This window comes from Mirounga angustirostris, unplaced genomic scaffold, assembly GCF_029215605.1.
Source record: "Mirounga angustirostris isolate CCGP_5_RB_7025 unplaced genomic scaffold, mMirAng1.0.hap1 SCAF_14, whole genome shotgun sequence".
NCBI lineage: Eukaryota > Metazoa > Chordata > Mammalia > Carnivora > Phocidae > Mirounga > Mirounga angustirostris.
In genome coordinates, this window is record NW_026991722.1 from 84,865,126 (window position 1) to 84,891,726 (window position 26,601).

The window sequence follows — 26,601 nt, forward strand, 5'->3', positions numbered from 1 at the left end:
CTGTCTTCCCCCCTCCCCATAGCTCATAGGTTCTTTGCTGTCCTAGAGAGCCTGCTCCTCTTGGGCCAATGGTCATTTTCACCCAAGGGGGCAGGTGTGAACCACTGGCCACCCAGAGTCACCGCCGGTAAGGAGGGTTTGGGTGGCCCCCCTGTGGCGCCCACCGCGGGTGCACACAATTATGAATAAGGATATACGCAGTGGCATTTAGTTAAAGCAACACGTGAAAGACGGGGCACAGCCTAGGTGTCCAACAAGGAAGTGCTGGACAGGTAAAGTACGGAACGACAAGACAACGGGGTTCTGCACCCCCATCAATAATAAATAGCATTCAGGCGTACTTTAGAGAGAAGAAGATGTGTTCAAGAGATTAAATATAAACTGAAATTATGAAACTCCCCATATTATATCAATTTTATATAACAATTCTCTCTCAATATTAATCTCTAGCAGGACCTATGCTAACATGTTGATAACCAGGCTCATCTCTGAAGAGCAAGCACGATGGCTGTTTTCGTCGTTGTTGTTTTTTAAAGATTTATTTGAGAGAGAGAAAGCAGTGGGGAGGGGCAGAGGGAGAGAGAGAAGCAAACTCCCTGCTGAGCAGGGAGCTGGACACAGACAAAGGGCTCGATCCCAGGACCCGGAGATCATGACCTGAGCCGAAGGCAGACACTTAACTGATTGAGCCACCCAGGCGCCCCATGATGGTTGTTTTAGGTCAACATGGCTAGGCTACAGCGCCCTGTTGTTTGATCAAACATACGTCTAGGTGTGGCTGTGAAGGTATTTCGTAGCTGCGACTAACATTTATACGCACTGGACTTTAGGGAGACTTATAAGGGATTACCCTTGAGCATGTGGGTGGGCCTCATCCAATCAGTGGAAGGCCTCAAGAGCAAAACCTGAGGTTTCCCAGAGAAGGAATTCTGCCTCAAGGCTGCAGCATTAACTGCTATCTGAGTTCCCAGCCTGCTGGTCTGCCCTACAAATTTTAGGCTTGCCAGCTTCCACAACTGCACGAGCCAATTCCTTAAATAAATCTCCTAACATACATACAAATATATAAAACTCCTACAGATTCTGTTTCTCTGAAGAACACTGACTAATAGACTAGCATTATAGGCAATTTTTATTTCCATCTTTTTAAAACCTTTTCTAGCTTTTTCTACAGTGAACATGTATTTTTAATGTAATTAAGACAAATCAAAAAAATTTTTAGGGGTGCCTGGGGGACTCAGTCAGTTGAGTGTCTGCCTTCGGCTCGGGTCATGATCCCGGGGTCCTGGGATCGAGCCCCACATCAGATCCCTGCTCAGCGGGGAGCCTGCTTCTCCCTCTCCCGCTCACCCCTGCTTATGCTCGCTCATGCTCCCTCTCTCTCTCCCCCCCCCGTCAAATAAATAAATCTTTAAAAAAAATTTTTTTAGGGGCACCTGCGCAGCTAAGTCAGTTGAGCGTCAGACTCTTGATTTCAGCTCAGGTCATGATCTCAGGGTCGTGAGATCGAGCCCTGCATCAGGCTCCGTGGGCAGCACGGAGTCTGCTTGGGATTCTCTCCCTCTGTACCTCCCTCCCCTGCCGCCCACATGCTCTCTTGTTCTCTCTCTCTGAAATAAATAAATAAATAAATCTTTAAAAAAAACTTTTTAATGCCCCTGTCAAATTTATCAAAAGGCTCATGATGCCCATTTAAAATTAAGGTCAGCTGTCCTCAAATTTGAGTTGCATGAACCTTTCCAGAACACAGCTGTCACGGAAAACCAAGGACAGCGTTCATACAGCGCAGATCAAAACCAGGAGCACAGAAGTAGGTGTCATTTACCGAGTGCCTGCCATGTGTGATCTACTCTGCTGGGAACTTTACTGACAGCATCTCATTGCCCCTTCTGGAAAACTCTGAGAGGTCTGGAGTAAACTCTGGTTGGGCAGCTGAGAGTAGCAGGGCTCAGACAGAGAGGTTACGGGACAAACCTAAGGACCCGCTGTTGGCAAGAACTTACTGTGGATCATCGCAGAAACAAGATGTCAGCCCTTGGGAAAAAGGGAAGCAAGCTGCAACCACCTACATCTCCATCTAGGTCTATCTCCGGGTCTGTCTAGAGCATCAAACTTCCCTGTTGGCACACCCACGTACGTTGACGTTTGCGTGCAGGGAAAAGGACATGGAATTGCTCCCAGGGCAGAAGGATGGCGGAGGAGGGGGAGGGAGGGAGTTAGCGAGTGCTCGTTTTAAATGTCAGCTGTCACGCTAGTGATTATTTCTACCACCTAGCACCCAGTAGCCCACAGTCGCTCCTGGCAGAGGCAAATCTAGCAAACTGAGAAGACATCTGGAATTTGGGTAAACGGCTATTTCCAGAGCACGCTGCAGGCTCGCACCATCCAGTCCTCTCTCCCCCGCAGTCCTCAGCCGTTGCTCCACGCTGGTGAGGGAGCTGGCGGTGGCTGGGGGTGGTCAGGGTGTTGCGGACCCACCCCAAGGTCCTCCAGGCCTCAGTTTCCCCATGTATCAATGGCAGGGAGGTGGACAGACCACGCAGATTCTCTTCTGGACAGGGTGGCACTCCACCCTCCCTAAGTGAGGAACTGTCAGACGCCAAATGCCACTAGCATCCCATCCCGTGGCCCAGGGTGCTCAGAGGGAAGCCCCGGAAACTCATCAGTCACCTCGAGGAAGGTTCGATGATGCTCAGAGAATGTGCCATCCAAGGTGAGGCCAGGGAGGGGAGTCAGGCATTTGAGCTAAAGACTCATGGCTACGAGGTGGGACTCGCAAAGCAGGTGCGCAGACCCTCACTTAACCGGAAAACTCCTTTAGCTGGAAACCCCCTCCGATCCCAGGGCAGAGAGACACTGCCTCGCTTCTAGGAAGAAGAAGCTCGCTTTCTCTCTCCACGCTGGGTGCCTGGCCTCTCTTCACGGCAGCCACCCGGGTAGATGCTGCAGCTCTCCCCACTTATAGTCAGGGAGCCGGAGACTCAAGGAGTCTCTCTGCCTTCTGGTGTCACCAAGCAGCTCAGTGACAGAGTGGAATGAAGCCAGGTTGCTCTGTCTTCCAAGTCCCTGCTTCTTCCAGTAAGAATCATGTGGTTATGATGATTAGGTGCTTATAGGAGTATCGGGGTACGGCTGGTATCACCGTGGCTCCCGCATACCGGCCACATTGCTGTCTGCTGGGAACCAGGCTGAGCTGCTCCCACGTGTGGCCTTGTTGAACACTCGCATCACCGTGAGTTTCCCCTGGGTGTCCCCATTTGTACGGATGCAGAAACAAGGCTCAGAGGGCTGAAACCACTTGACACAAATCAGCCAGCATAGAAGACGCAGGGCTGATTTTGGAACTGAAATGAGACACCTGCTCTGCTCTGGATGGTATTATCGGCTGCTCTCTGGGCGCCAGCCACTGGGGAAACATCTGTCCCCTGCAAGGAAGGTCTCATTCTTCCCATTACACAGAAGGGGGAACTGAGGCTCAGAGGGGGAGAGTGACTTGCCCAAGGCCACACAGCCGACAAGGAGTGGCTTCTGGATTCCGAACCCAGGAATGTCTGAGCTCCACAGCCTCACACTCTCCAGGCTGTCCCTCTTTAAGAAGCCACCCCCGGGCCTCGTATTAGCCTTTGCAAAACACTGTGATGCTTATTCTGCCTCTCCTGCCCCTCACACTCATTCCACAAAGTCAAGGCTGTCACTCTGGGTTATGTGGACACTGGAGTCAAATTTTAAGTACCAAAAGATAAAAAAACAAAACCGCCCAGCTCTTGACCCTGAGTCTGCAAAACCATATTCAAATTGTTAACGTTCCTCTTCCCCACTGGGATTCCATTCAGGAGACCGTCTGATAGGCCCCTGGGTCATGGTTGAGGCCGGGAGGGTTGCTACGGGAAATCATTCCAGGGTTGAGGCTCATGGAGTCCCCTCCGGGACTGGGACAGGCCTGGGACACTGTAAAGCTCTGGAACCCACCGCCTCTTACCCTCTAGGTGCTTCCTTCCTGAATGCCCCTACTGCTCCCTTAAGACCAGGCGGGGAGAGGTCGGAGTTGTGTTAGAAGGGGTCAAGGGTGTCAGGGCCCCTGTGGGGTGACAGCATCTGTCTGTGCATCAGTGAGGCAAGAGAGCCCGGCCATGAGGTTAGCTGTGGGCCTGGCTGTAGTGAAGGTGTGTCTGGGAGGTGGGACAAGTGTGCACAGAGTGTGTGACAGGGAGGCAGCGTGTGCGTGACTGCGGCCAAGTGAGTACAGAGCGACCTGTGTGGGCGTGCGGACACTGAGCACCGAGACCGCGAACCTGGCCATGGGGGTCTGTCTATGTGGGCATCTCTACATGACTGCGGCTGGGGGTGGGACCTCCACCACAGGGTGGAGACGTACCCTAGGGGATCTCTCTGGGTTGCCTGGCAACCGTGTAGCTGAGGGGAGGGCTCCCTGTCTCCTAGCAGAGAGCCAGGCTGAGCCTCAGCCACCCTCCCACCAGACAGGCCCAGTGCCACCAGGAATTGGGCATTTCTCTAAAATCCCCTGAACAGCCAGCACCTAGGTTCCAGCAGATATGTCTGTTTCCCCAGTGCACCATGCAAGAGAGAGGAACAGGAGGGGGCAGGTCCCTCTAGTGAGCCCAGCCTGGGCAGAGTCTCTCCCCAGGATGCTGAGAGCATGGGGACCCTCCCCCCTGGAGCTCACAGCTGGACAATACTGGTGTCTGTCTGGGTCCTGTGTATCACGGGACCTGACATACGGGTCTCCGGACAGCAGCATTTGTCTGCCCGTGGGCATGTGAGAGCTGGCGTCCACCCACAGTGCTCTCTGGGGTCACCCCTGCTAGGAGTCACCCCTGCATCCTCTTGCAGACATGACCTTGAGTAACTGAGGTCACCAGGGCATCACTCAGGGTCCTGTGAGCCCACACATGCATCTCGACCCCCCTGGCCGAATGCTCTGCCCTTCATCACCCCCAGGCCGATGCCCATGTCTGGGGCTCCACCTGCTGACAGGGCCACATCAGCATGCATCTGCAGGGGGCCTCGAGGGGCTCGGCCCTGACCTAGGGGCTCCAGAAGAGGCTGTCCAGTCTGGCCCCACATTCGAAAGCCACAGTACTTCCCTGCAACCGACAGGCTCGGGACGAGCTGCCTGGCCAAGGAGCAGAAACCCAGCGGTCAGCAGACACGAACTCTGCCACCCACTTTGCTTCTCTTCTTGGAGTCCTGACCTGTCACACAGGCAGCTCTGCCCTTCCTCGATGTTGGGTAAGTTTCCCCTCCTTTTGGAGCCTCGACCTTCTCATCTCTAAAATGGAGGCATGGATACTGGGTGATGACACAGAGACAGAGATGCAGGAGCCTGGTGAGCCAGAAGTAGAGTGGAAAGGGCAGGTGAAGGTCTATGGACATATCTCCTTGCCGCCCGCCCTGAGACTTAAATGGAAAAGCAGGTGGAGAAGTTGAATCTTTTCCCTGGTGGAAGGGGAAGGAAGACTCTGCCAGCCCAGCTCTACTGAGGTGGTGGTCTCCCTTTGACATTTAAGCATCTGCTAATGAGCCCCTTACCCTCCCAGCTTACAGAGGAGAGCTGAGCTGAATGCTCTGAATAGCAAATAAGGTGAGGTTTTTAGAGGACAGGAGCCGGAGTGGGATCAGGAGGCACTGCTGTGAGTCTCTCTTTGGGCAAGGTGGGTGCTAGGGGTGGGGGGAGGAGGGGACCAGGTGTGGGAAGGCGGTTCCAGGAGCAGCTGACCTGTTGGATGTGAGGTGTTCTTACAGTCCTGCCCATGTCAAACCCATATGGTCCCTGGGGGGCTTCATGATGTCTGGCAGAAAGGCGGAGCTCCCAGGGATCTGGGAAGCAGGCCTTGGAAGCCACTTCTCTCTGCAGCTTGCTCTCCATCATGGTTTGGTGATTGAACATGGAGAAAACCCATGATGGCCAAGACCTTTAACTCTCCCTCTACCCTCATTTCCTCCATCTATAAAATGGACCACCTGGTTCTCCCCATCAGTGGTGAGAGGCCCTCTCACTACTTACGTCTGAATGAAGCAGAAGTGGCCAGCCCAGGTCCATTGACCTTCCTAACACTCTTCTGTGATAGAAAGGATTTTGCATTGCCACAGCAGTGGGGGGATGCCTTCCTGTTTGCAAAAAGCCCTGGTGCCCAGCAGAAAGGGAACTGGTTTTAATTTCAGACAGACCTGGGCCAGATATTGACTAAGCGGTGTGTCCTTGGGCAGGAGTCTTCACCTCCCGAGCCTTGGTTTCCTGAGGAGATAAATGGGGATCATATCTGTGCCACATAATGACGGTGGAAGTCCATGTATGGTATCTACGGTGCCTGAGACCTAACCAGGCCTCCCAGCTGCTTTCTCCTTCGCTCGTCTGTGATGTGTGAAGGGTGTCTGGATCCTATGTGGTAGCTCCGTCGGTGCCCCATTAATGAGCCCCTGGCACTCCCTATCCTGATACAGATGGACAATGACCAACAATAAACACCCATGGCTCAGTCTTAGGGCCAGGGAGGAACGGGCTGGACCTGCCAGGGAGTTCATCTCCCCAGGAGCCACCCTCAGCCAATGATGGGGGAGTGTGGGACAGTAAACAAGGCAGCTTCCTGCCCCTCTGGTGGGACAGCTCTGAAACACATTCACCACCGTCTCCCAGAGCCCCGCAGTGGGATTAAGCTTCAGCTGTCCTCAGTGGTGACCTGCTTTGTAAAAGACCTTGTAAGGGCTCCCTCCCTTCCTTGTCTCACCTCTTCGTCCCTCTACAGGTACATCCTGGGCTGGCTTCCCAAGCAAACCAAGGGTCACATCCTTGCCTCTGGGGGAACCCAACTTAAAATGTCTTCGGATCTTGGAACATTTTTAATCCATAAGGGAAATTCCACATGGAGTTCAGGGCCATTGCTCTTCCCAGCCTGCAGTCTGTGAGAATCGTGCTTCAGGAGTAGTGCGATACCCAGCCTCTCTGGACAAGGGCAGTGACCCTGGGTACTGTCTCCCTCATGACCGACACTAAAGACCAACAGAACATCAGCTGTTTGCTCTGTGTCACTAGTGGTGTGGGTTACGTGTACAGTATCTATGAGGTCGGCCAGACTATTAATCTGTTTTGCAGATTATTAATCTGAGATGTAACGAGAATTCAGTTGCTTTTCCAGGTCACACAGCTAGCAGGAATTGGGATATGACCCCCATCCTGCTTGACATCTCCTCTTGGTTTCCCACCCCTCTGCCATTCAACAGTAGGCCTGCCCCATTCTCACAAGGCTGGGGGCTCCAGAGACCCCACAGCAGCCCCCTGAATTTCCCAGAAACCCTCTCAAGCCCCACAGCAGGGGTCTAGGCAGCACAAAAGCTCATGCCCCACATTCTCATAATGTCAGCTCTTCATTGCCGGGCCAACTGGGATGGTGCGTGACCTCAGCAGCTTGAGGCTTTTACTAGCAAGAGGTGAGCAGAGCAACTGTTTGGCGACTCTCTTTGCTGGGGGCAGATGAAGAACAGCCCGGAACCAGCTGCAAGTGTCTCTGAAGTCCTATCATCTCTTTGTTCTGGGGCTTCACAAAAATGAGGTAAATGTCACCAGGCGTCAGCTTAAAGGCAGGTGTGGAAGAGTTCCCCTTGGTTTGAAAGAGGCCACCACCCCCTGGGTAATTAGGCCAGGCTCTACTGCATTAAAGATGCCATCGAGGAGGAAAGGCAGTGAGCTGGGAGCTGTTAACAGCTACCTATAATCAGAGAGATTGAATTACACAGAGAGCCTAACTGTCCGAGAATTCAAACCAGCTATTTTTAGGCATCACCAAAGGCTCCTGCAGGCTGTTGCAAATTCAGAGAACGTGAATTGGGTGCTGCTTGGAGTGCATTGAGGAGTTTTCATTTCAGGAAGAAAGGGGCATATCACAACTGCTCAATAACACTGTGCTAGGTGCTTCCTCGACTTTACCTCACTCGGTGGTCACGGCCATCTTTAAAGGTTGGAACTGTCCCCATTTTACTGATGGGGCTCTTGAGGCTCAGAGAGTCAGCAGCCTGGCCAAAGGCAACATGGCAAGTAAGTGAGAAAGCTGGGATAGAAACCATGTCTGCCTGCGTTCAAGACCTACAATGTCCCTATCAGCCTTTGTGGACTTCACTGAGGGGATAAGAGCAAACCAATTCTTCCCCATTGTGACGCAGAAGAAAATTTTTCTACCTATCACCTCCTTGACCCTACAGAGCAGAACTCCTGAAGACCCATATACATTATAAAATTCAGGGGTTCTGGGCACATATCAAGGGGAAGGAGAGACCTCCAGAACTGGCAAAGGAGGAGCAAGGGATCGTCCCTCGAGCCAGTGTGATTTTACACGATCATCTGCGGCTCCCCTTGGCAGAAGTGGCTGGAATGGAGTTGTCAATGAGCATAACACAAGCATGACACAAAACTCCCCTTCGAACTTTCAAAGACAACAAACTGCCAAAACTCACAGTACACAAAATACACTATGTAAATTGTGAGCCCTAAATCAAGGATCTATTTTTTTTTCTGTGATCATGTAATGCTTCCACCATAATAATACTTCATAATACTTCCCCCAAGATAGAAAACAAAAAAACAAGAGGAAAATGTGCTGAGTCTTGGGAGAAGCTAGTCTGTCTGCAGTCCTGGGGGTTTTAGGTAAAGCTAAAGGACGGTCAGCACCACGGACAGCCACCCAATGGGCACAATATGTATATAACAGGTTCAATGTAGTTCTAAGAAACCTTGTAACACAAATCTTGCAAGAATCTTCCAGGCAAATGGCAATTCTTGCAACATCCTATAAAGCTATAATGTTCTCAAATCACTGGCAGGTCTCTGCCCCTGGGAGGAGAGCTACACTTGCTGACACATTTAGCAAACTTCTGTGAAAAATGTAATCCAACCAAGAAGGAAGTCCATTTCTCGCTTCTTTTGTAACAAGAGCAAAGAGTCCATGTGCCTGAGAGTCTGTGTCAAGGAAGAATAGCAGGGTGCCTGCAGACATTTGCTCTGCCAACCTTTTAATGCTCTTGCTACTATAGGAGCATTCCATCACCTCAGAAACATGCAGGCTGCCTCCCTATGCAAGGCGTATGCCCTACCAGAGTGGTGCTTGGAGATAATAAGCCTCCTTTAAATCTCTCCAATCATTAAGAATTCTGTGCCACTGCTCAGGGAAACACAATTAGGACACAGCGTTAATACCAACTAATGACTATACAAATGGGAGTCTGGTTTCTACCATACCTGTTTCCTGGTGCGTTTGCTCATTTCCCTGCCTAGTGTTGTGTGCCAGTAACTTGGAAGGCCTCCCTTGCTGATTTGTGTATAAATCAGATCCAGAAATGGGAAGCCCAAGGTGCCACTGCATCAGAACAAAGACACTGGTGATTCTGTTTCGCTTGGAGTCAGCGAACGGGGCAGAAGGAGAGATCAGAGGTCAGGGAAAGTAGGAGGTAAGCTAGATCCAAGGAGTTCTCCCAGAAGAGAGGAGATGAGGTCCAGAATCCAATACAAGAGGTCAAGGTGTCTACAGCGCCCAAACTAGGAGTCAGAGGGCTGGCTTCCAGCCCATGCTCAGTCCCTAGGAAGCACTGTGGGCTTAGAAAAATCATGCTTGTTCATCATTTCCTGAAGTCACCTTTAAACTTTCACACACTCATTCCCTCTTCCTAGATTTCTCTACCAACCCCTTCGCAACTTGAGTCTGGATATCCTCCTCTCCTACACCAGGCAAAATCCTATGTGTCTTTCAAGGCCCTAATCAAACAGCTCTCTTCTGTGAAGCCTCCCTCCATGGCTGTTCAACTCAGCCACTTATGCTCTCTGGGCTTCAGTCTCTAAAGCTGTAAAAGGGGACATCAGCAAGGAAGGTGCTTCCAACAGGGTACTCAACATAAGACCTCTGCTGACCCTGCACTATTTGCTCATGGTTGGAATATAGGGCTCTCCCTTTTATCTGGAAATCTCCTTAGAACGAGATTCAGCTCAAATGTTGCTCCCTTGCCTCCTGCAGACAGAGCCCTTGCAATCCCCGAACACATACCCCCAGTGGTGTTGGGTCTGTATCTCCACTGCACGGTGAGCTCCCGAAGGCAGGGACTGTGCTTTATTCTCCACTCATCCTCCCCATGCCTAATCCACGAGATTGCTTCTCAAGCATTTTGGTTCAATGAATGGTCCCCAGGCTCTCTCCAGATACCATGTTGCCAACCGGGAGCCCACCAGGAATCTCAATCTGACACATCATCAACCATCCATCCCCTTATCCAAGCCACTTCCATTCTTGTCTCAGCCTTGAGGTTAATAAGGCTTCAGTTTTCTTCTGGAGGCTCCAGCTGAAGGTGCCCAAGCTTCAAATCTTGTAGAGTGGTGATTCAGGACAATGTGGTGGACTTAGAGAATCCAGGATGCCACCCTCAGTAGACATGATTAATGTTCCCCTCTTGGACATCAATGCAGAAGACTCCTTTCTCAGATGGAACAAAACATCATTGCAGGTAATTTTGCTGCTGCAGATGTGCGTAAGCTGAGGGGTGCAGCAGTATCCCTTCCAGCCTCCGGGGCTGTCTTCAGCAACCACCAGCCCTCCCACTGCTACAAGGGCAAGACCCACCCTATTATACAGAATCTAGTGTCTTTCTGTGCTGAGGCTTGTATATTTCAGCTGACTGAAAAATCTTCGATGGCCTATGACAGTGTTACTCGTATCAGATGATCACAGTAGTTTGTGTGTGTGTATGTGAGAGAGAGAGAGAGAGAGACAGAGAGACAGAGTCAGGGGTTGGGGGGCAGAACATGTCCAGATTATCCAGCCAATCTGAACACTAACCAATAGGAGGTCTGGCTGCTATCTGGCTAATGACCTACATGGCCTAATTTCTTGTGCTCCAGCTCATCCTCATCCACTAGGATGTAGTGGCAACAGCTTTCTCACTAAATAGCCATGACTCTAAGACCATCTCTTCGGATAGTCAGAGTCACCATCAAAAGAACATAAATATTGGCATAAAGGGATCTGTGTGAGGATGGTAAATCTGCCATCAAATTAAAATCTCATTACACTAACGGCCAAACCAGAGACTCGCTGTGTGGACATTCTCCAGCCTGGATTTCACACACCACCTGTGCCCGCTGCCAGACAGGACTTCAGCCCCGGGTGAACCGAGGCGACTCTGGGGCGGTAGGCGGCGCACCCATTTGCAGCAATCAGCACCTTTGCAAATGGGCAGCATGCTCGACCCTCCTGTAGAGCAAAGCTTGAGCGGGGGCTTTAAAAGCACGGGATTTGGAAAACGGAACGCATTATCAGGCAAACCAACCAACGGATTTTTATAAACAACGGCACTCCCGCGGAAGACTGGCACAGCCGCCCGCGATGACAGGCCAACGTTCTGGGCAGGGCGTGTCGGCTCTGCTGAGGTCTGAGGCCTTATTATTCAAAGTGTAGTCCCTGGCCCAGCAGCCTAGCATCACCTGGGAGCTCCTCAGAAATGCAAAATCTCACCCTGACCAGCTGAAACAGAATCTGCATGGTAACAACATCTCCATAGGGTTTACAGGCACATTCTAATTTGGGAAGCCCTGGCCCAAGGGTCAGAGATGCGGTTGTGGGTTCCTGTCTCTGCCTCGGGTCTGCATCAAAAAGGTAACTGGGAGAAACCCAGCCCTCTGTCTTTTGTCCAGGCCCTTCGCAGTTTTCACAGGTTTGTGGGTCACCTTTAAATAAACTGGGTGACCTTGGGCACTTAAACTCGGTGAGCCTCCGTTTCCCCACTGTAAAATGGGAATTAACACTGGTAACCGCCTGAAGAAGCTACAGGGAAGGGATACGAATTCGGTCCTGCAGTGGGCTTGGCACAGTGCCTGGCACACAACGGATTCTTGCTAAACAGACATTAACTGTGAGGAAGCAGCCAGAGGGGGGACACGGGGACGATGTCTGCAGAAGATGGGCCAGCGCCCACACTCTCCTGCTCACCTCCCTCTCTCCCTCTCCCTCCCTCCGTGTGGAAACTGGAGAGCTTTTCCAACAAGACTGAAGCACCAACAAGCAAGAAATTCTCTCTATGGGAGCACTGAAGACGTAAGCTCCAGAGCTGGTTTAAATCCTCTGCGGCTTATGTGACATTGACCCTCGGTTTCCTGGTCTATAAAACGGGAGTCAGAGAAGAATAGTGCCGACTCACAGGGTCACTGTGAGGATGGGCTACTCCGCATAAGACACTTAAAAAAGGACCAGGTGTCTGCTCTTGCCCTCATTATGGTCCTCATCCTCGTCCGCATCACTGTTACAGACAATATGCTTTCAGAAAATCAGGAAGGCCAACAGCTCAGGCTCTAGCTCACTTTGCCCCGGAGGAAGACAGGGTTCTCAAGAAGGAGGGCTGCCCCTGACACAGGAGGCTGCTCCGTGTGGGAGGGAGAGGACACGGACAGGTGGAAACACTTGGGAGTAGATGGAGCAGAGAGCTCTGCAAGGGCTGTGGCGGAAGTTGGGGCAGGACAATGGGGGTGCTGGGGAGCCACGGAAGGCGCAGGGCAGGGAGCAGCAGGCCGCGGAGGAGCCGCGGGGAGGGGCGGGGCCGACTCACGTACACCTGCGCGCAGACTCCTGGGCCAGCTGCAGCCGGTAGACGGAGAGGCGGTTGGCGCCACCGCACACACTGCCGCGCTCGCCCTTGCACCCCATGTCACACTCGGCCTCGCTCACGTTTGTCGCCTGGATCTTGTGGCCGCAGTAGCACTCGGCTCCGAACTCCAGCCCGGCATACAGGTAACCCCTGGGGAAGGCTGCGGTCAGGCCCGGGTAGCTGCCCCCATGCAGACCCCCGGGGGGCCAGGAGACTCAGGGGGGATGGGAGGGCTCTGGGGCCCAGGACCCCCAGGACCACCCCCTGCCTTCCTCCCCATACACGTACCCACGTGGCCACACGTGTCCTACTTACACCCACCTTATACGCTTCAAACACACACACGCCCCTCCGAGCCTGGGGTCCCTCCATCCCAGCACTCTCTTGCCCCTCCCGTCTAGAGCCATGCGCTAATTATATCTCCAGAGTCCAGCCCCTTTGTTCCAGGAAACGTCCCCTAGGAATGATGCCTCCATGTTCCTTGAGAAGAGCTGGAATGAAGGGAGGAGGCAGGGATCTCGTATCCCCTCGGAAGATGGCAAAACCAGGGTCACATATCCAGCCAAGGAAAAAATTCCTTCCCCTAAAACAAAACAAAAAATCCAGGCACTGCAAGGTTTTCAACTTCTTTTTTTTTCCCCATAGCCATCGGACTATTTCCTAAAAAGGACTCTCAGTGGACACCCATTCTGTAAACAGACGAAAAGGCATGGCCTGCTTTGGCTGCAGGGGGTGGGGACGGAGGGAGAGGGTCTGGGCAAGCCCCGCTCAGCCCTCTCGCCTGTGAGGCATTCTCCAGAACCAGGAAGGCTTGGCCTGCAGGCCCCTGGTCATGCAAGGCGGCCCCAAGGGGAGCAGTCAGCTCGCATCTTCACCCTGGACGCCTGTGGGCAGCCGGACAGACGGACCCAGCAGACACGTGCCTCCACACACCTCCGCTACCCGGGTGGCAGGTGCCATGCTCTGCTCCACACACTCATCTGGGCAGGTGCAGCACGAGCAGCTTAAACTAAATGGGCATCTTGGTGCCTGAACCCCACCGGCATTCTGGGGCTGGGCCAGCCTGCCTTCTGTCTGTCTGTCTGTCTCACACATCCCGTCTCTCTGAAGCCCTGGTTCTGGGGTGCCCTGAGCCCCTCTCATGTAACTGGACCCACTGACAGAAGGAACATTTTCCAAGGTGGGGGGAAACACTTCCAGTGGGTGTTACAATGCCAGGGCAAGTGGTAGCTTCCCCCAGCCCCCTCCCTGGGATGGCTCACAGTGGGGAGGGTGGGGGACAGCTGCTGTGGGAGGACGCAGCCACCAGCTGTGAGTGCCCGTCTGAGAGGGGGATTCTCCAGCCCCATCCACGCCCTCAGACGGCTGCAGTCCCGGCCCTCTCTTGACCGCAAACTCATGGAGACACTGAGGCAGAATCACCTGGCTAACCCCACTCCCCGATCGTAGTTTCTGGCACTCAGAAACTTGGGAGATGATAAATGTTTGTTGGTTTAAGATGCTAAATTTGGGGATGATTTGTGGCCCAGCGATGGATAACTAATATAGGAAGGGAAATGGAGTTGGTCTCGCTATCCTTAGGGTCACCAGTGGTCCCTGGGAAGACCTTAGACTGTTAATCCTGATGTCCCTGTGGTGGCCTTCACCAGAAGGATCTTTCCAGAATTAAAACAGATCCCACCTCTCTACTCCCTAACCGCCCCCACCCCCCACCCCCAGGCTTCCACTGCCTGCAGATAAGCTTCCAGATGGCTTGGCTCAGTCTACAAACCCTCCTATCAGTGGTTCTTTAACATGGACAGCCATTAGGATCACCTGGGGAACATTTTTTAAATGTCACACCCAGCTCCCACTTCCGGAGGGTCTAATTTAATTGGCCCTGTGATTCTAACGTGCTGCTTTGTGTGAAAATCAGAGCAGTGGTGCCCCCGCCGTGGGCCTGGGCCCCGCAGGCCTGGGCCCCGCAGAGTCCGTATGGTCTCTGTCTTGAAACTCAGGAAAAATGCAAATTCTTGCAAATTCTTGCCGCCGTCTGCCCCCTCACCCCCCACCCCCGCCCAAACCTACTGAACCAGAAAGTGGGAATGGAGTCCAGCAATCTATTTTACCAGAGTCCAGGTGATGTGGATATTCACTCCAGGCTGAGGACCCCTGTCCTAGATGATGTGCTCCCACCACCCCCATCTTCCCCCAACCTACCTCTTCATTCTCAACACCTGGTGTACGGTAAGTATTTAACAAATACTTGTTGAATGAATGTACACCAATCCTCTGATTAACACCCTCCAGCAGTTTCCCCCTTGCCCATGGCCAATCCAGATGCTTCAGATGGCATTCAAGGCTCCGCATCAGCAGGCATCAGCCAGCCTGCAGCTTCCCCTCCCTCCTGACAGCTCCCTGTTGGACTTCCTGTGCATCCCCACCCTGCCAACCTGAGGATGCTGGGCGTTGAGGATGTTGCAGGAGGTCTGGTCTTTGAATATGCTGTTCTTTCCATCCTACCGTGACTCCCTAGAAAACTCCTATTCATGCTTCAAAACTCAGCTCTAGATCTCACCTTTGTAACTCTTGCTGAGCCCTGCATTCCATCAGCCTTCACAAGGCCCCCATAGTCTAGACAGCACAGCCCGCCCAGCACCTATCATGCTTGAAGTCTCCGTACTCTGGTTTCTTCATCTGCCTCATAGGGGTCATGCGGGAGAGGAAGGGGGGCTAAGAGTTAATATTTGCAAAGTGCCGAGAACAGTGCCTGGCACGGAGCAAACACCCACCACGTGTAAACTGCTCCTTTTCTACCGCCCCAGCCTGTGCCTGCCTCCGTCTTCCCAACTGGCTGGGGAGCCCCCAGAGGGCAGGGCTGCGGCTGACTCATGGCTGCATTTCCAGCATCTGGACGCACACGTGGGCAGCAATCAATATTTGCTGAACTCAAGTGGATTACGTGACTCAAGTCTGGACTCTGGTAAAATAGATTGCTGGACTCCATTCCCACTTTCTGGTTCAGTAGGTTTGGGCAGGGGTGGGGGGTGAGGGGGCAGACGGCGGCAAGAATTTGCATTTTTCCTGAGTTCCAAGACAGAGACCATACGGACTCTGCGGGGCCCAGGCCCACGGCTGGGGCAGATGAATCAAGTGGATTCATCTGACTCATCCTCTGAAGCTCATCTTGGCTGTCACCCCCTCCGAGTCTTTCCTGACACCCCAGGCAGGCTGGGGGCCTCTTCTGCATTTCCACAGTCTGCAGTTCATGCCATCTGAACCCTCATCCCGCTACACGGCCCTTTTCTGTGTACGTGTCGGTCTCCCCATCAAAGCTGTGACTCCACGGGGGCCATGAACTCTGTGGAATTCACCTGTGTCTCCCCACAGTTTGATACATGAGCGAACTGATCATCCTCAAGGGCTCAGAGTCTTTCCCAAGCTGGAGAGGAACCTAGGCTCAGGGAGATGATTATAAAGGGGACAGTGCTTCCTAATCAAGGACAGAGGGAGGAGTCCCTTGGCCACCCACGTGCTCATTTTCACGACAGCCATGCAGCTGAGGTCCTTCAGACTTTGTGACCTCAGAGCCAGGCAGCTAGAGTCTGAAGGTGGGCAAGCTAGCAGCCTCTTCACAAGCCACCCCAGGTCAAGGTGGCAATGCTGGGGCCTAGGCCCAGACTGAGGGTCCTGTCCCCACTTGCCTGTCCTATGGGGCCTCATCCACCCTTGGAAAGTCCGCTGCCTCCCCCAGTATGTGTCCTCATCAAGAACCTCACTTTCTTCAACTGGAAAAACACTGTGGGTACAGCCGAGTGTTTCGCCCTACAAGATGTCCCATGGACGTCATACAAGCCTCCTGCTCACCGAGTCACACCCGCAGGCTTTTCCTACACACGAGCACAAGTCTGGACCCTTGCACACAGATTCACAAAGTCTCCTGCACACACAACCACTATTACTTAAAGATCATGACACATGTGCATGAAGCTTCCAAACATAAGCTGCTGACCCTGCACACTGTACAAACTCACACCGAGGCACCGTGTCACACGACTACGCGATCATTAACTCCCACAGACCAACGATCCTGCTCATTTGCATACACACACACGCACACGCATGCACCCCGGTGTCACCCTTTCCTTGTGGCCACATGCTCATCCTCTACTGTGCCCTTCCACGGAAAAGCAAGGGACACCGCCGAAGGAAAGGAGTCTGAAATGAATGGAGCGTGGGACATCAGGGCCCTACCGTTCTGCACAGTTGTCCTGGCAACGGAAGATGGTCATCTTTTTGTAGTCGAAAAAGGACACGCCTCGCAGGGCCCGGCTCTGGGTGTCATCCAGGTAGCAGCCGATGTACTTGGCTTTGGGGAGAGGAGAAAAGTCAGATCTGGCTGGGGACAGAGCAGAAAAGGGTTTGCAAACCAGTGGTAACCAGTGTCCTTGTGGCTACGTGGCCTTCTTGACCTTTTGGTACCAGTTCCTTCCTCTGGGCAGAAACACAGAAATGACAGACTGAAAGTCACGTGGGCTGGCAGACCCTGACCCATAAGGGCAGTGGAGGCCAAGAGAGGAGGAAGGGACCGTTCTGCGGCCAGGGTTGAGGCCAAGCCCCTGGGTTCTACTGGTGACAACTGAGCACCCAGGGAGCCAAGCCAGGGTCACTGTCCAAGCACCACACAGACGAGACCCATATGGAGACAGCTCTGAAGAGCCTGACACAGCTAACGGCGTGTTCTCATTTCTACAGGCTGCCTTAAGATAGTTACTTTTCCTCGGACATGTGGACTCGGATACCTCCGAGGATAGCCTCAAAGGCTTCCCACTTTGGTCAGTTCCAGGCACTAGCCTAGTCAGTTTGGGCCAGGGTACCTCTCTAAGGTCTAGTTCCCTTCACTGTGGGGATGAAAATACTAACCCAGTGAGGTCAAAATGGAATGATCTGCATAAATGTTTCTACCATAGCGTCTTGTGCGTAATAGGCACAAAGGAAAACGAGTGCAATATGAATCTGGCCATTCACAGTGCTGTGCAGGTACTTTACAGTTTGCTTACATGCAGGCCAAGGGGAGTGCTTTCATCCAAAGAAAACTTTTAAATGACGTATAAAAACCAATTGTAAACCATACACAGAGTTTTCTTAAAGTAGTAAATATGTTCTTGTACTTCACAGTAAATAGTCATTCTTGCACATGAAGACCACAATTCAGTTTATAAAACAGTATTTCCCTGTATGTTCTTAGAATTGGGACACGCGCTTTGCTAAGTGGGTTACACAGACCGTCTCGCTGAATCCTTACGATGATCTTCCAAGTACTAATATTCCCACTCTATACAGAAGAGGAAGCTGAGGCCCAGAGGGGTGAAGTCACTTGCCCAAGGAAACACAGCTGGTATGTGCGGAGCTGGGGTGGACCCGGGTGATGTGGCCGCAGAGCCCGTTTTCTGAATCCCTGCTTACTTCTGGAATCCAGAGATCCTTGCAAGGACCCAGGTGAAGTGGGAAGTGCTGGTAAGTCCATGCTCTCTGATGACTCAGCAGAGGCCTGGGAAGGTCCAGTGTCTGGCCTAAAGCCCGAGGCTCAGTGGTGGCAGAAGGAAGATTTAAGTTCAGGTCTAGGGGACCCCCAAACCAGCACTCTTTCCACTATTCCATTTGTAGGTAACGGGAGGATGTCACCAGCCCTTGCAGAGGATGACTGAGGACAATATGACGTGCCATGGGTCACTTTCCCTGGCTGGTCTACTCTTTCAGCTGTGGGCTGGCGCCCCCCTCGTTTATGGTGGAGAACGGGCTCTAGCAGAGGGTGCAGGCTCCTTCCCGAGCAATCGTGCCCCTCAGTGCCAGCCTGCTAAGTGCAGAATTTGTCAGCCCCGCTGGAGACGGGCCTCATCCTGATCACTCTGAATTTCTTTTAGAAGATGAGGTTGACTAAAAAGAGTCCAGCTTAAACAGAAAGATTGCTTCCCTGGAGTGGGCACATCAGATGGGGACAGCTGTGGAGAAGCCCACGTCCTGTCCCCGTGCTTGCTCTATGGTGTGTGGCCTTCCTGTCACAGAGGGAGTCCTGGCCCCATAACTGGGGCATGGGTGCTGTTCGCAACTGAGCTGCGGGGGCGGAGCCTCTGGTGAACTTCGGGCTCAGTAAACACAGTTCAGTAAAGGACAGAGTATCCTGGATGGATTGGAGAAGGTGGGGGGGTGAGTGGGAGGAGGGAGAGAGGAAGCGGGGGAAAGTTATTTTGGCAGCTTGAGGTCTTTGCTGTCAGATCAAAAGACTGTGTGGGGAGCCATGTACTGAGCACCTACTATATGCTGTGTACTATGGGCAATTCCTTTTAATTTTTAAAAATTTTTAAAGTTTTGGGGCACCTGGGGGGCTCAGTCAGTTAAGCATCTGCCTTCAGCTCAGGTCATGATCCCCAGGTCCTGGGATGAGTCCCGCATTGGGCTCCCTGCTCAGCGGGGAGCCTGCTTCTCCCTCTGCCCCTCCTCCCGCGTGCACGTGCGCGCACTCTCTCTCTCTCTCTAACAGGTAATTCCCGTACAGTTAACGTACAGTGTTACATTAGTTTCAGGTGCACAATACAGTGATTCAACAATTCTGTACATTACTCAGTGCTCATCATGATAAATGCACTCTTAATCCCCATCCCCTATTTCCCCCAGCCCCCCACCCACCTCCCTTCTGGTCACCATCAGTTTGTTCTCTATAGTTAAGAGTTGCGTTTGTTTTCTTGGTTTGTCTCCCTCTCCTTTTTTTTTCCCCCTTCGCTCCTCTGTTTTGTTTCTGAAATTCCACATAGGAGTGAAATCCTATGGTATGTCTTTCTCTGACTGGCTCATTTTGCTTAGCATTATTTTTTTTTTTTTTACATTCACACCCTCACAAGCTTCTTATTAACCCATTTTACAGATGAAGAAACTGATCCTAATGACAATTACACCTGCCTGCCTTAGAAGTGAGTCTGAGTTTTGGCATATGGTGTATGTTCTGACCAGTCACCACAAATGTTACTTCTGCTTTTCCTCTTTTCTAAGTAGAATTAGAAGCTATGACATCTGCCCCAAGTTCCTACACCCTATAAGCGTCTTGATTAAAATTTAAGCCCAGGTCTGTCCTCCAACTGTTTTACTTGTGGGGAGGGTCTGCTTCCTTCCGGTCCAGGATGACTAAGAGCCACATTGAGACCTGATGGGGAGAAATGCTAATGCCCCTGGATCCACCAGGCTTGAAATGAGATGTGCTATGGCTTCGGCTGGTCTCACCTAAGGGTGAGGGTAGGGGCATTTGGCTCTATGTGGGATAGTGGATCCTGCTAGATGAAATTTTGATCCTCAGAGTAACAACAGTCAGAGGATACATGTGTCCACTTTGGAGTGAAGGGGGGACTGTCATGATATCATTTGCACCTTCAAAGCACCACCTCTTCTATTTTTCTCTTAACAGACCTTACCCGCCCCTGACCTTGGCAGGCCAATTATATTGCCCCTCCCACCAGCCAGTGACTGCTTGATTGTTCCAGGGAAGGGCACATGACGCACTCTGGATTCTTGCAGATCAAAGCTAGGAGAAAGAAATCTGTTTCCCTTGGGTTAATGACACTGGCAAGTCTCTGTAAGCCCAGAGCGACCAAGAGCCATACTCCCTAGCACCAAAGTCAGCCTGTTTGGGAGCATGAAGCCAATGCAGAGGCGAGCAGAGAGGAGAGTCACAGAGAGACAAAGGGCACAAGTCACTCCTTCGAAAACTCCAGTCCCTTCCGCAGCTGGGTGACAAGACACAATGCATTTTCCTCTTTAGCTTAAGCTGGTTCAAGATGGGTTTTTGTCCCTTGCCACCAAAGTGGTACTGATTCACATGTTAATGCTCAAGCTAAGTTGCCTGAATCCACCCAGCTCTGAGGGTCTAGAGCAAATCCACGTCCAGGCCTGTCCGTTCCAAAGCTGCCCCTTCCCCCTGTAACACAGCGAGTCTCAGCTTGGGAGGAGAACTTCTCTGTCCTTGCCAGAGAGACTGCCCAGGGGAGAGGCTGCAGGGGGGGCAGGGAAGAGGGGCCCTTGGAAGAGAGCTGGGATTTGACCTTAGGTCCATCTGCCCCAAAGCTTGGGCTTTTAAATGCTGTGCCACCTCCTCTCAGTCCTCCCACCAGGCCAGACATCAGGCTTTGAGGTCTCACACAACAGGTGCTCAAAGCGGGGTGTGTGGGGGGAGATACACAGTCCCTCATGAATACCCTGGAGAAACACGGGCGTGTTACACACTTTGACCTGATGAATGGGCTGAGCTCTGTGAGTCAGGAAACAAACACTGAATCAGTTTCCTCCCTGTCCTGGGCGAGTGCTGGTGCATCCTTCCCCACGGACCCTTCCGAGCAGGCTGTGGTCATCACAACTGTCATCCCTTCCCCTGGTGCCTGCCACCTGCTGACCCCATCAGTGTGGTTCCCGCCAACCCGCCTCAGTGGTTTCCCCAGTGACCTGCCTTCGGATCCTGCTGGGGTGGCACGATGTCTCCAAGACGAGGGGGATGTTAGGTATGTAATACGGGGACAAAATCACAGGCCACTTGAAGGGGGAGAAATGACCGAGTTCACACCATCTATCAGCTCATCTCTGCAACTATCCAAATATTGCTGAAATGGCAGAGTCGCCCTGGCCACACTATTTATCTCCAGCACAGGAATCAAGGAGGGGGGAGCCCTGGAGAACGCAGGCATCTGGAATAGAGCCCTCCCGACTGCATTTTTTTTACCCCTTTCCTTTCCTTTTCTTCAATTAATCTTCCTTTTCAAGAAATTTTGCTTTCTTTGATAAAGGTAATTTGTTAAAAGGATAACTAAACCTGAACGGATCTGTACTCCTCTTCTTTACTGTCTGTGATTAGATTCACAAACAGGAGGCATTACGTATGGAGTGCGGGAAGAAAACCAGCTCAGGAGTCAACCAGATCTGGGTTCCAGTCCAAGCTCTTGGAGGTATCATTCTCCTGCCTGGAAAGCGGGAATAACAAAGAAGGGAGATGGGTTGAATTGTGTTGTCCCCTGACCCCTCACCCCGACCAAAAAAAAAAAAAAAAAAAAGGCTGAGATCCTGAGCTCAGAACTTAAGGATGTGACCTCATTTGGAAACAGGGTCATTGCAGATGTGATTCATTAAGGTATGAGCACATATCGGAGTGGGGGCAGGGCAATCAATAGGACTGGGGTCCTTATAAAAAGATGGCCATCTGAGGACACAGAGCCACAAGGAGAAGGCATGTGAAAAGAGGCAGAAGCTGGAGTTTTGCAGATGCAAGCCAGGGAATGTCAATGGTTGCTAGCGATGTCAAAAGCCAGGAGAAAGGCATGGAACAGGTTCTCCCCTGGTGTCTTTAAGAGCGCACGCCCTGGCTGACATCTTGATTTTGAACCTCTGGCCTCCTGAACTGCAAGAGAATACATTCCTGTTGCTTTAAGCCACCTAGTTCCGCTACTTTCTTATAGCAGCGCTGGAACAGGAATACAAGGGGTATTGTTAAAACGGACTGTAAGTCGGCTTAACCTATACACTGAGCCTTGAAACCAGGCTTGGCACAGGGCAGAGACTCAAGAGTTATTTTCCCTGCCATCCTGGATTTTCCATCCTTCAAGAGGACCATTCCAGTGCTGTCTGGGTTTCCTAATGCAGAGAATGAAATTTTCTGCTCATACCCGGGTTTCCGTGGGGTACAAGGGATGCATCTTTCACTTTGTTCAAAGCCTACAGATCCCACAGACTCAGCTCAACAATCTCTTTCTCCAGGAAGGCACCCCCATGGCTGAACGGGATCCCTCCCTTGGGATGCCAGATCCCCTGGCCCACCACTCCCTAATGCTGTTCTAAACAATTCTCCAGATACTGTCCGTTACTTTTTCAACTTGGAAATAATTTAGGCTCATGGCAGAAAAATTTTTACCACAAGGAAAATGTGCTAGCATGGGGGAAAGCAAGATACAATGCTATCTAAATACAGTATGTGCTTCGTAAATACGCACAGGAAGGAAAGAGGCAGGAGGGCAAGACACCCAGTGTGGACTGTGGCTACAGGTGGATGAGGCTCGGGCCATTTTTATTTTCATCTCTCTTTCTATACATTTTAAGTTTTCTACAATGAGCAGGTGTGATTTTGATAATCAGGACCAAGTTTTTTTTGAACATATAAATTTATCATTTTACTTGCCTGTCTGCCCCCCAGGGGCTGTGAATGTTCCTCAGAGGAGAAAACTGCTTGAATCATTCCTGTGTCTCCACCAACTAGCACTGGGCAGGGCACATAGTAGGCGTGTGATGAATATGGGATGGATGGATGGATGGATGGATGGATGGAGTGTGTTGGGGGTTGTACAGCTCAGCGGTTAAGAATAAGAGCTTAGGCTCAGACTCGGGTTGGAGTCAGCTCTGCCTCTTGGCAGCTGTGTGACATTGAGTAAGTCACTTAACCTCTCTGAGCTTCTGTTTCTTCATCCGTGAAAGGGGCTCCACTTGCTGCCTGATGGGAAGCTGAGGGTATGCATGCATAGTCCCTGACACAGACCAGACCCTCAACAGCCTGCAAAGACTGGATCTTCAACTGGAGGAGATGGGGAATGGGTGCCCTGCTGCTTCTTCCAAAAATGCAGACTGATTCTCTCCCTGTCCTTCTTCATGCCCAGGCTTCAAATTCAAACTGGATTTGGCTTTCGCACAGGCTCTGCCTATGACTAGCTGTGTCCCCTTGGGCAAGCCCCATCACCTCTATGCTTCTCTGTTTTCTTCTGGATTACAGTATCGATAATAATAGCGGACATGTCTTAAGTGCTTACTGTTTGCCAGGCTCTGTGCTGAGCACCTCCTGTATACTGAGAAGTGAGGTGCTATGATGGTTAAGGTTCACATTGCTAGTTTACTCCCTCCTCCAGCTGGACAACCTTGGGCAAGTGCCTTAACCTCTCTGTGCCTCCCTTTCCTCCCTGTAAGATGGAGTTAACAACAGCGTGCACCTCACTGGGTTCCTTATGAAGATTACGTGATGTAATAGGTACAAAGTGTTTCAGAGAGTGCCTGGCACTTAGCACACAATTGACTCATCTTAGGTAATCATCATGAGAGCTGGCTGTTCTTAAGTACTTCTTAGCCCCAAAAGGAATCGGGAGGCTCAGAGAGGTGAAGTGACCTGCCCAAAGCTGCATAGTCAGCAAGCTATAGAACGGGAAGGGGGACCCTGATTTGGTTGCTCAGAGCACAGGCTCTCCCAGGGCTGGGGGAGGTTAAAGGAGCCGGCAAGGTGTGTGGCACATCCAAGGGGCCAGCTCCGCCAGGGAAGTCAGACTTCCCACCCGGCCCCAGCCCAGCCCCGTGAGCGGCTCCTCCCTCCCCTCCCAGCCCATGATGGGCTCTGAATCCTTTACAGCTCCAGGCCCGCATCACTGCATCAAGCAGAGCCCTTGCCAGCTTCAGAGAAAAACCAAATGTGTTCAGCGTCAGGTCAAAGCAGCGTCTTGTTTTTATTAGCGTTAATCTAATACGTTGTCTTTCCTTGCTGAACTCTGAATAAGTTAATCAAGGACAGGCTGGATTTGTGTTTTCTTAATAACGCCGCCTGATTCCGAAGGCTGCCTGCTGTGAGCTCTAGGCTCTGGGCTTCTTTGTTTCTCTTCCTTCTCTCCTTACATTTTATAAAATATATCTGATGTCCAGGGGCAGAGGGGTTAGTATGGTATAGGAAAAGGCTCATAAGCTTTGGAATGAAATGGATCTTGTTTCAGGGCGCCTGGGTGGCTCAGTCGTTAGGCGTCTGCCTTCGGCTCAGGTCATGATCCCAGGGTCCTGGGATCGAGCCCCGCATAGGGCTCCCTGCTCCATGGGAAGCCTGCTTCTCCCTCTCCCACTGCCCCCTGCTTGTGTTACCTCTCTCGCTGTGTCTCTGTCAAATAAATAAAATCTTTAAAAAAAAAAAAAAAGAAATGGACCTTGTTTCAAATCTTAGTGACCTGGGTTTCTGAGTTTAAAAGTTTCCCCATTTGTGACACAGAACAACAGTGGCCTCTAACTTCCTATGTCGTGATAATTAAATAAGGCAATGAAGCACTTACAACGTGGTCTAGCCCCTAATGATCACTCAAGAGATGGTAGCTATTATTACTGCTATGGATAATAACACCACCGATTAAAGTGACCTATTATTATGAACCAGGAGATGTGATAAGCATCTTACATGTATCATTCCATTCAAATAATATGTGAAAAACAGGGTGCCTGGGTGGCTCAGTCGGTTAACTGTTTGCCTTCGGCTCGGGTTGTGACCTCGGGATCCTTGGATCCAGACCCGTGTCAGGCTCCCTGCTCAGAGGGGGAGTCTGCTTCTCCCTCTCCCTATGCCCTTTCCCCCACTCATTCTCTCTCTCTCTCTCAAAAATAAAATTTAAAAAAATCTTTAATATGTGAAAAACTGGACAGTGGCTGGCATGACGTAGGTGTTCAAGAAATGATAGTAATCGTTAGTAGTAATGGCAGTGAGAGTTCACTCTCACAACAACTGGGAGGTGTTGTGAGTGTTGTTATCAACTGCACTACAAGGAATTCATATTCTGTCTGGAACCTTGACAAGCACAGGCGATTATCACTTAACCTAAAGACCCTGACAAGGACCAGAGAAGAAGGAGGAGCATTTGATCAAGCCTGGCCAGGCGGGGGGTGGGGGGGTGGTGTTAGGGACAATTTCCTGGAGGTGAACGAAGATGAGAGCTGGAGGAAGAGTGGAGTTGACCCTTGGAGGCACTCCAGACAGAGGGATGGTCATTCATTCATGGGTCCATCCAGTCTTTCATTCATTCGCCAAGTGGTACTGAGCACCAGGGCTGTGCTGGGTGCTGTCCCAGGTGCTGAATGAACAGACACCCACCCACCCCCCTCAGGGAGGGGGGAATGATGGGAATAAGACTGGCAACATCTCTGCCCTCATGGACCTGACAGTCTAGGAGGGGAGGCAGACTACAAACGAGGAAGCAAACACATCAAGAGGATGCTTCTGGATGATGGTAAGTGCCATCACAAAAATAAAACCGGGGAATATGGGTGTGACCAGGTACAAAGTGGGGCTATTGTACTTAGGAAGCCTCTATGGGACGGCGAGGTTTGACTGGGGACCCAAAGGAAGGGAGGAAGGGAGCCATGGAAAGATACAGAGGAAGAGCATCCCACATAGAAGGAACTGGCCATACAAAGACCCTGCGTTAGGAATGGGCTTGGTGCATTCAGCAAAAGGGAAGAAGGACAGTGGGGCAGGGTGTGGTGGTGAGGGGGACAGGGGGAGTGTTACAAGATGAGATTGGAGAGATAGCCACAGTAGGAGACTCTGGAATTTATCCTAGGTGGGGTAACAGTATATCCTAAGGTGTGGGCTTGTGACAAACTTTGGGGCTTGCAAACTACCAGAAGGAGTTGGGAGTGGCTGGAGAGAGAGACAACCAGGTGGGTGGAGAAGGAAAGAAAAGCCACTTCCCGATTTCTCCATCAGTGCAGCAACTCACACCTCACCCGTGCCTACAAGATGGGGTCCCTTCCACAGGCAGATCCATGAGAGTTTCCTGGTCACCTTTAAGAACCTATTATGTGCCAAGTGCTGTCTCAGTGAGCTCTCAGGAAAAGCCCAGATGGGAGGGATCGCTGTCCCTACTTCACAAACGACAAAACTGAAGCATGAGGAGGTAAAGCCATGTGCCTAGACACACGGCTGGCTGGGACAGAACTGGAATACAAATCCAAGTGCCCCAATCTGTTCTGCCACCTCCCACCTTCTCCTTCACCTCCCTGTGAACGCTGCATTCTTGGAAGAGGCAGCTTCTAGGAAATCCCCGAGGGTGGGAAGGTGGGGTCTCCTGGCTGGCTCCTCAGCCAGGTATGGGGTGGGACTGAAGCAGGGGAACGTGCTCCCCTGGGTGAGTCCCCGCTGCTAATCCCGTTTCCCTCAGTGGTGATAGAAGG

General features: G+C 51.7%; 1 protein-coding gene across 2 annotated transcripts in view; it reads right to left on the bottom strand.

The window, feature by feature from the left end:
- The window catches only part of WSCD2 (WSC domain containing 2), a 115,292-nt gene that overhangs the window by 23,705 nt on the left and 64,986 nt on the right, over positions 1-26,601 (bottom strand). Inside the window, exons 3-4 of one of the 2 annotated variants that reach the window (XM_045887442.3) lie at positions 16,867-16,981; positions 12,599-12,783 (exon numbers count right to left, since the gene is read on the bottom strand). The exons of the other annotated variant lie outside the window; for it this stretch is intronic. Of the exons in view, the coding sequence (XP_045743398.1) occupies positions 12,599-12,783; positions 16,867-16,981 (300 nt within the window). The remainder of the gene's footprint in view (positions 1-12,598; positions 12,784-16,866; positions 16,982-26,601) is intronic. 2 annotated transcript variants of the gene reach the window in all.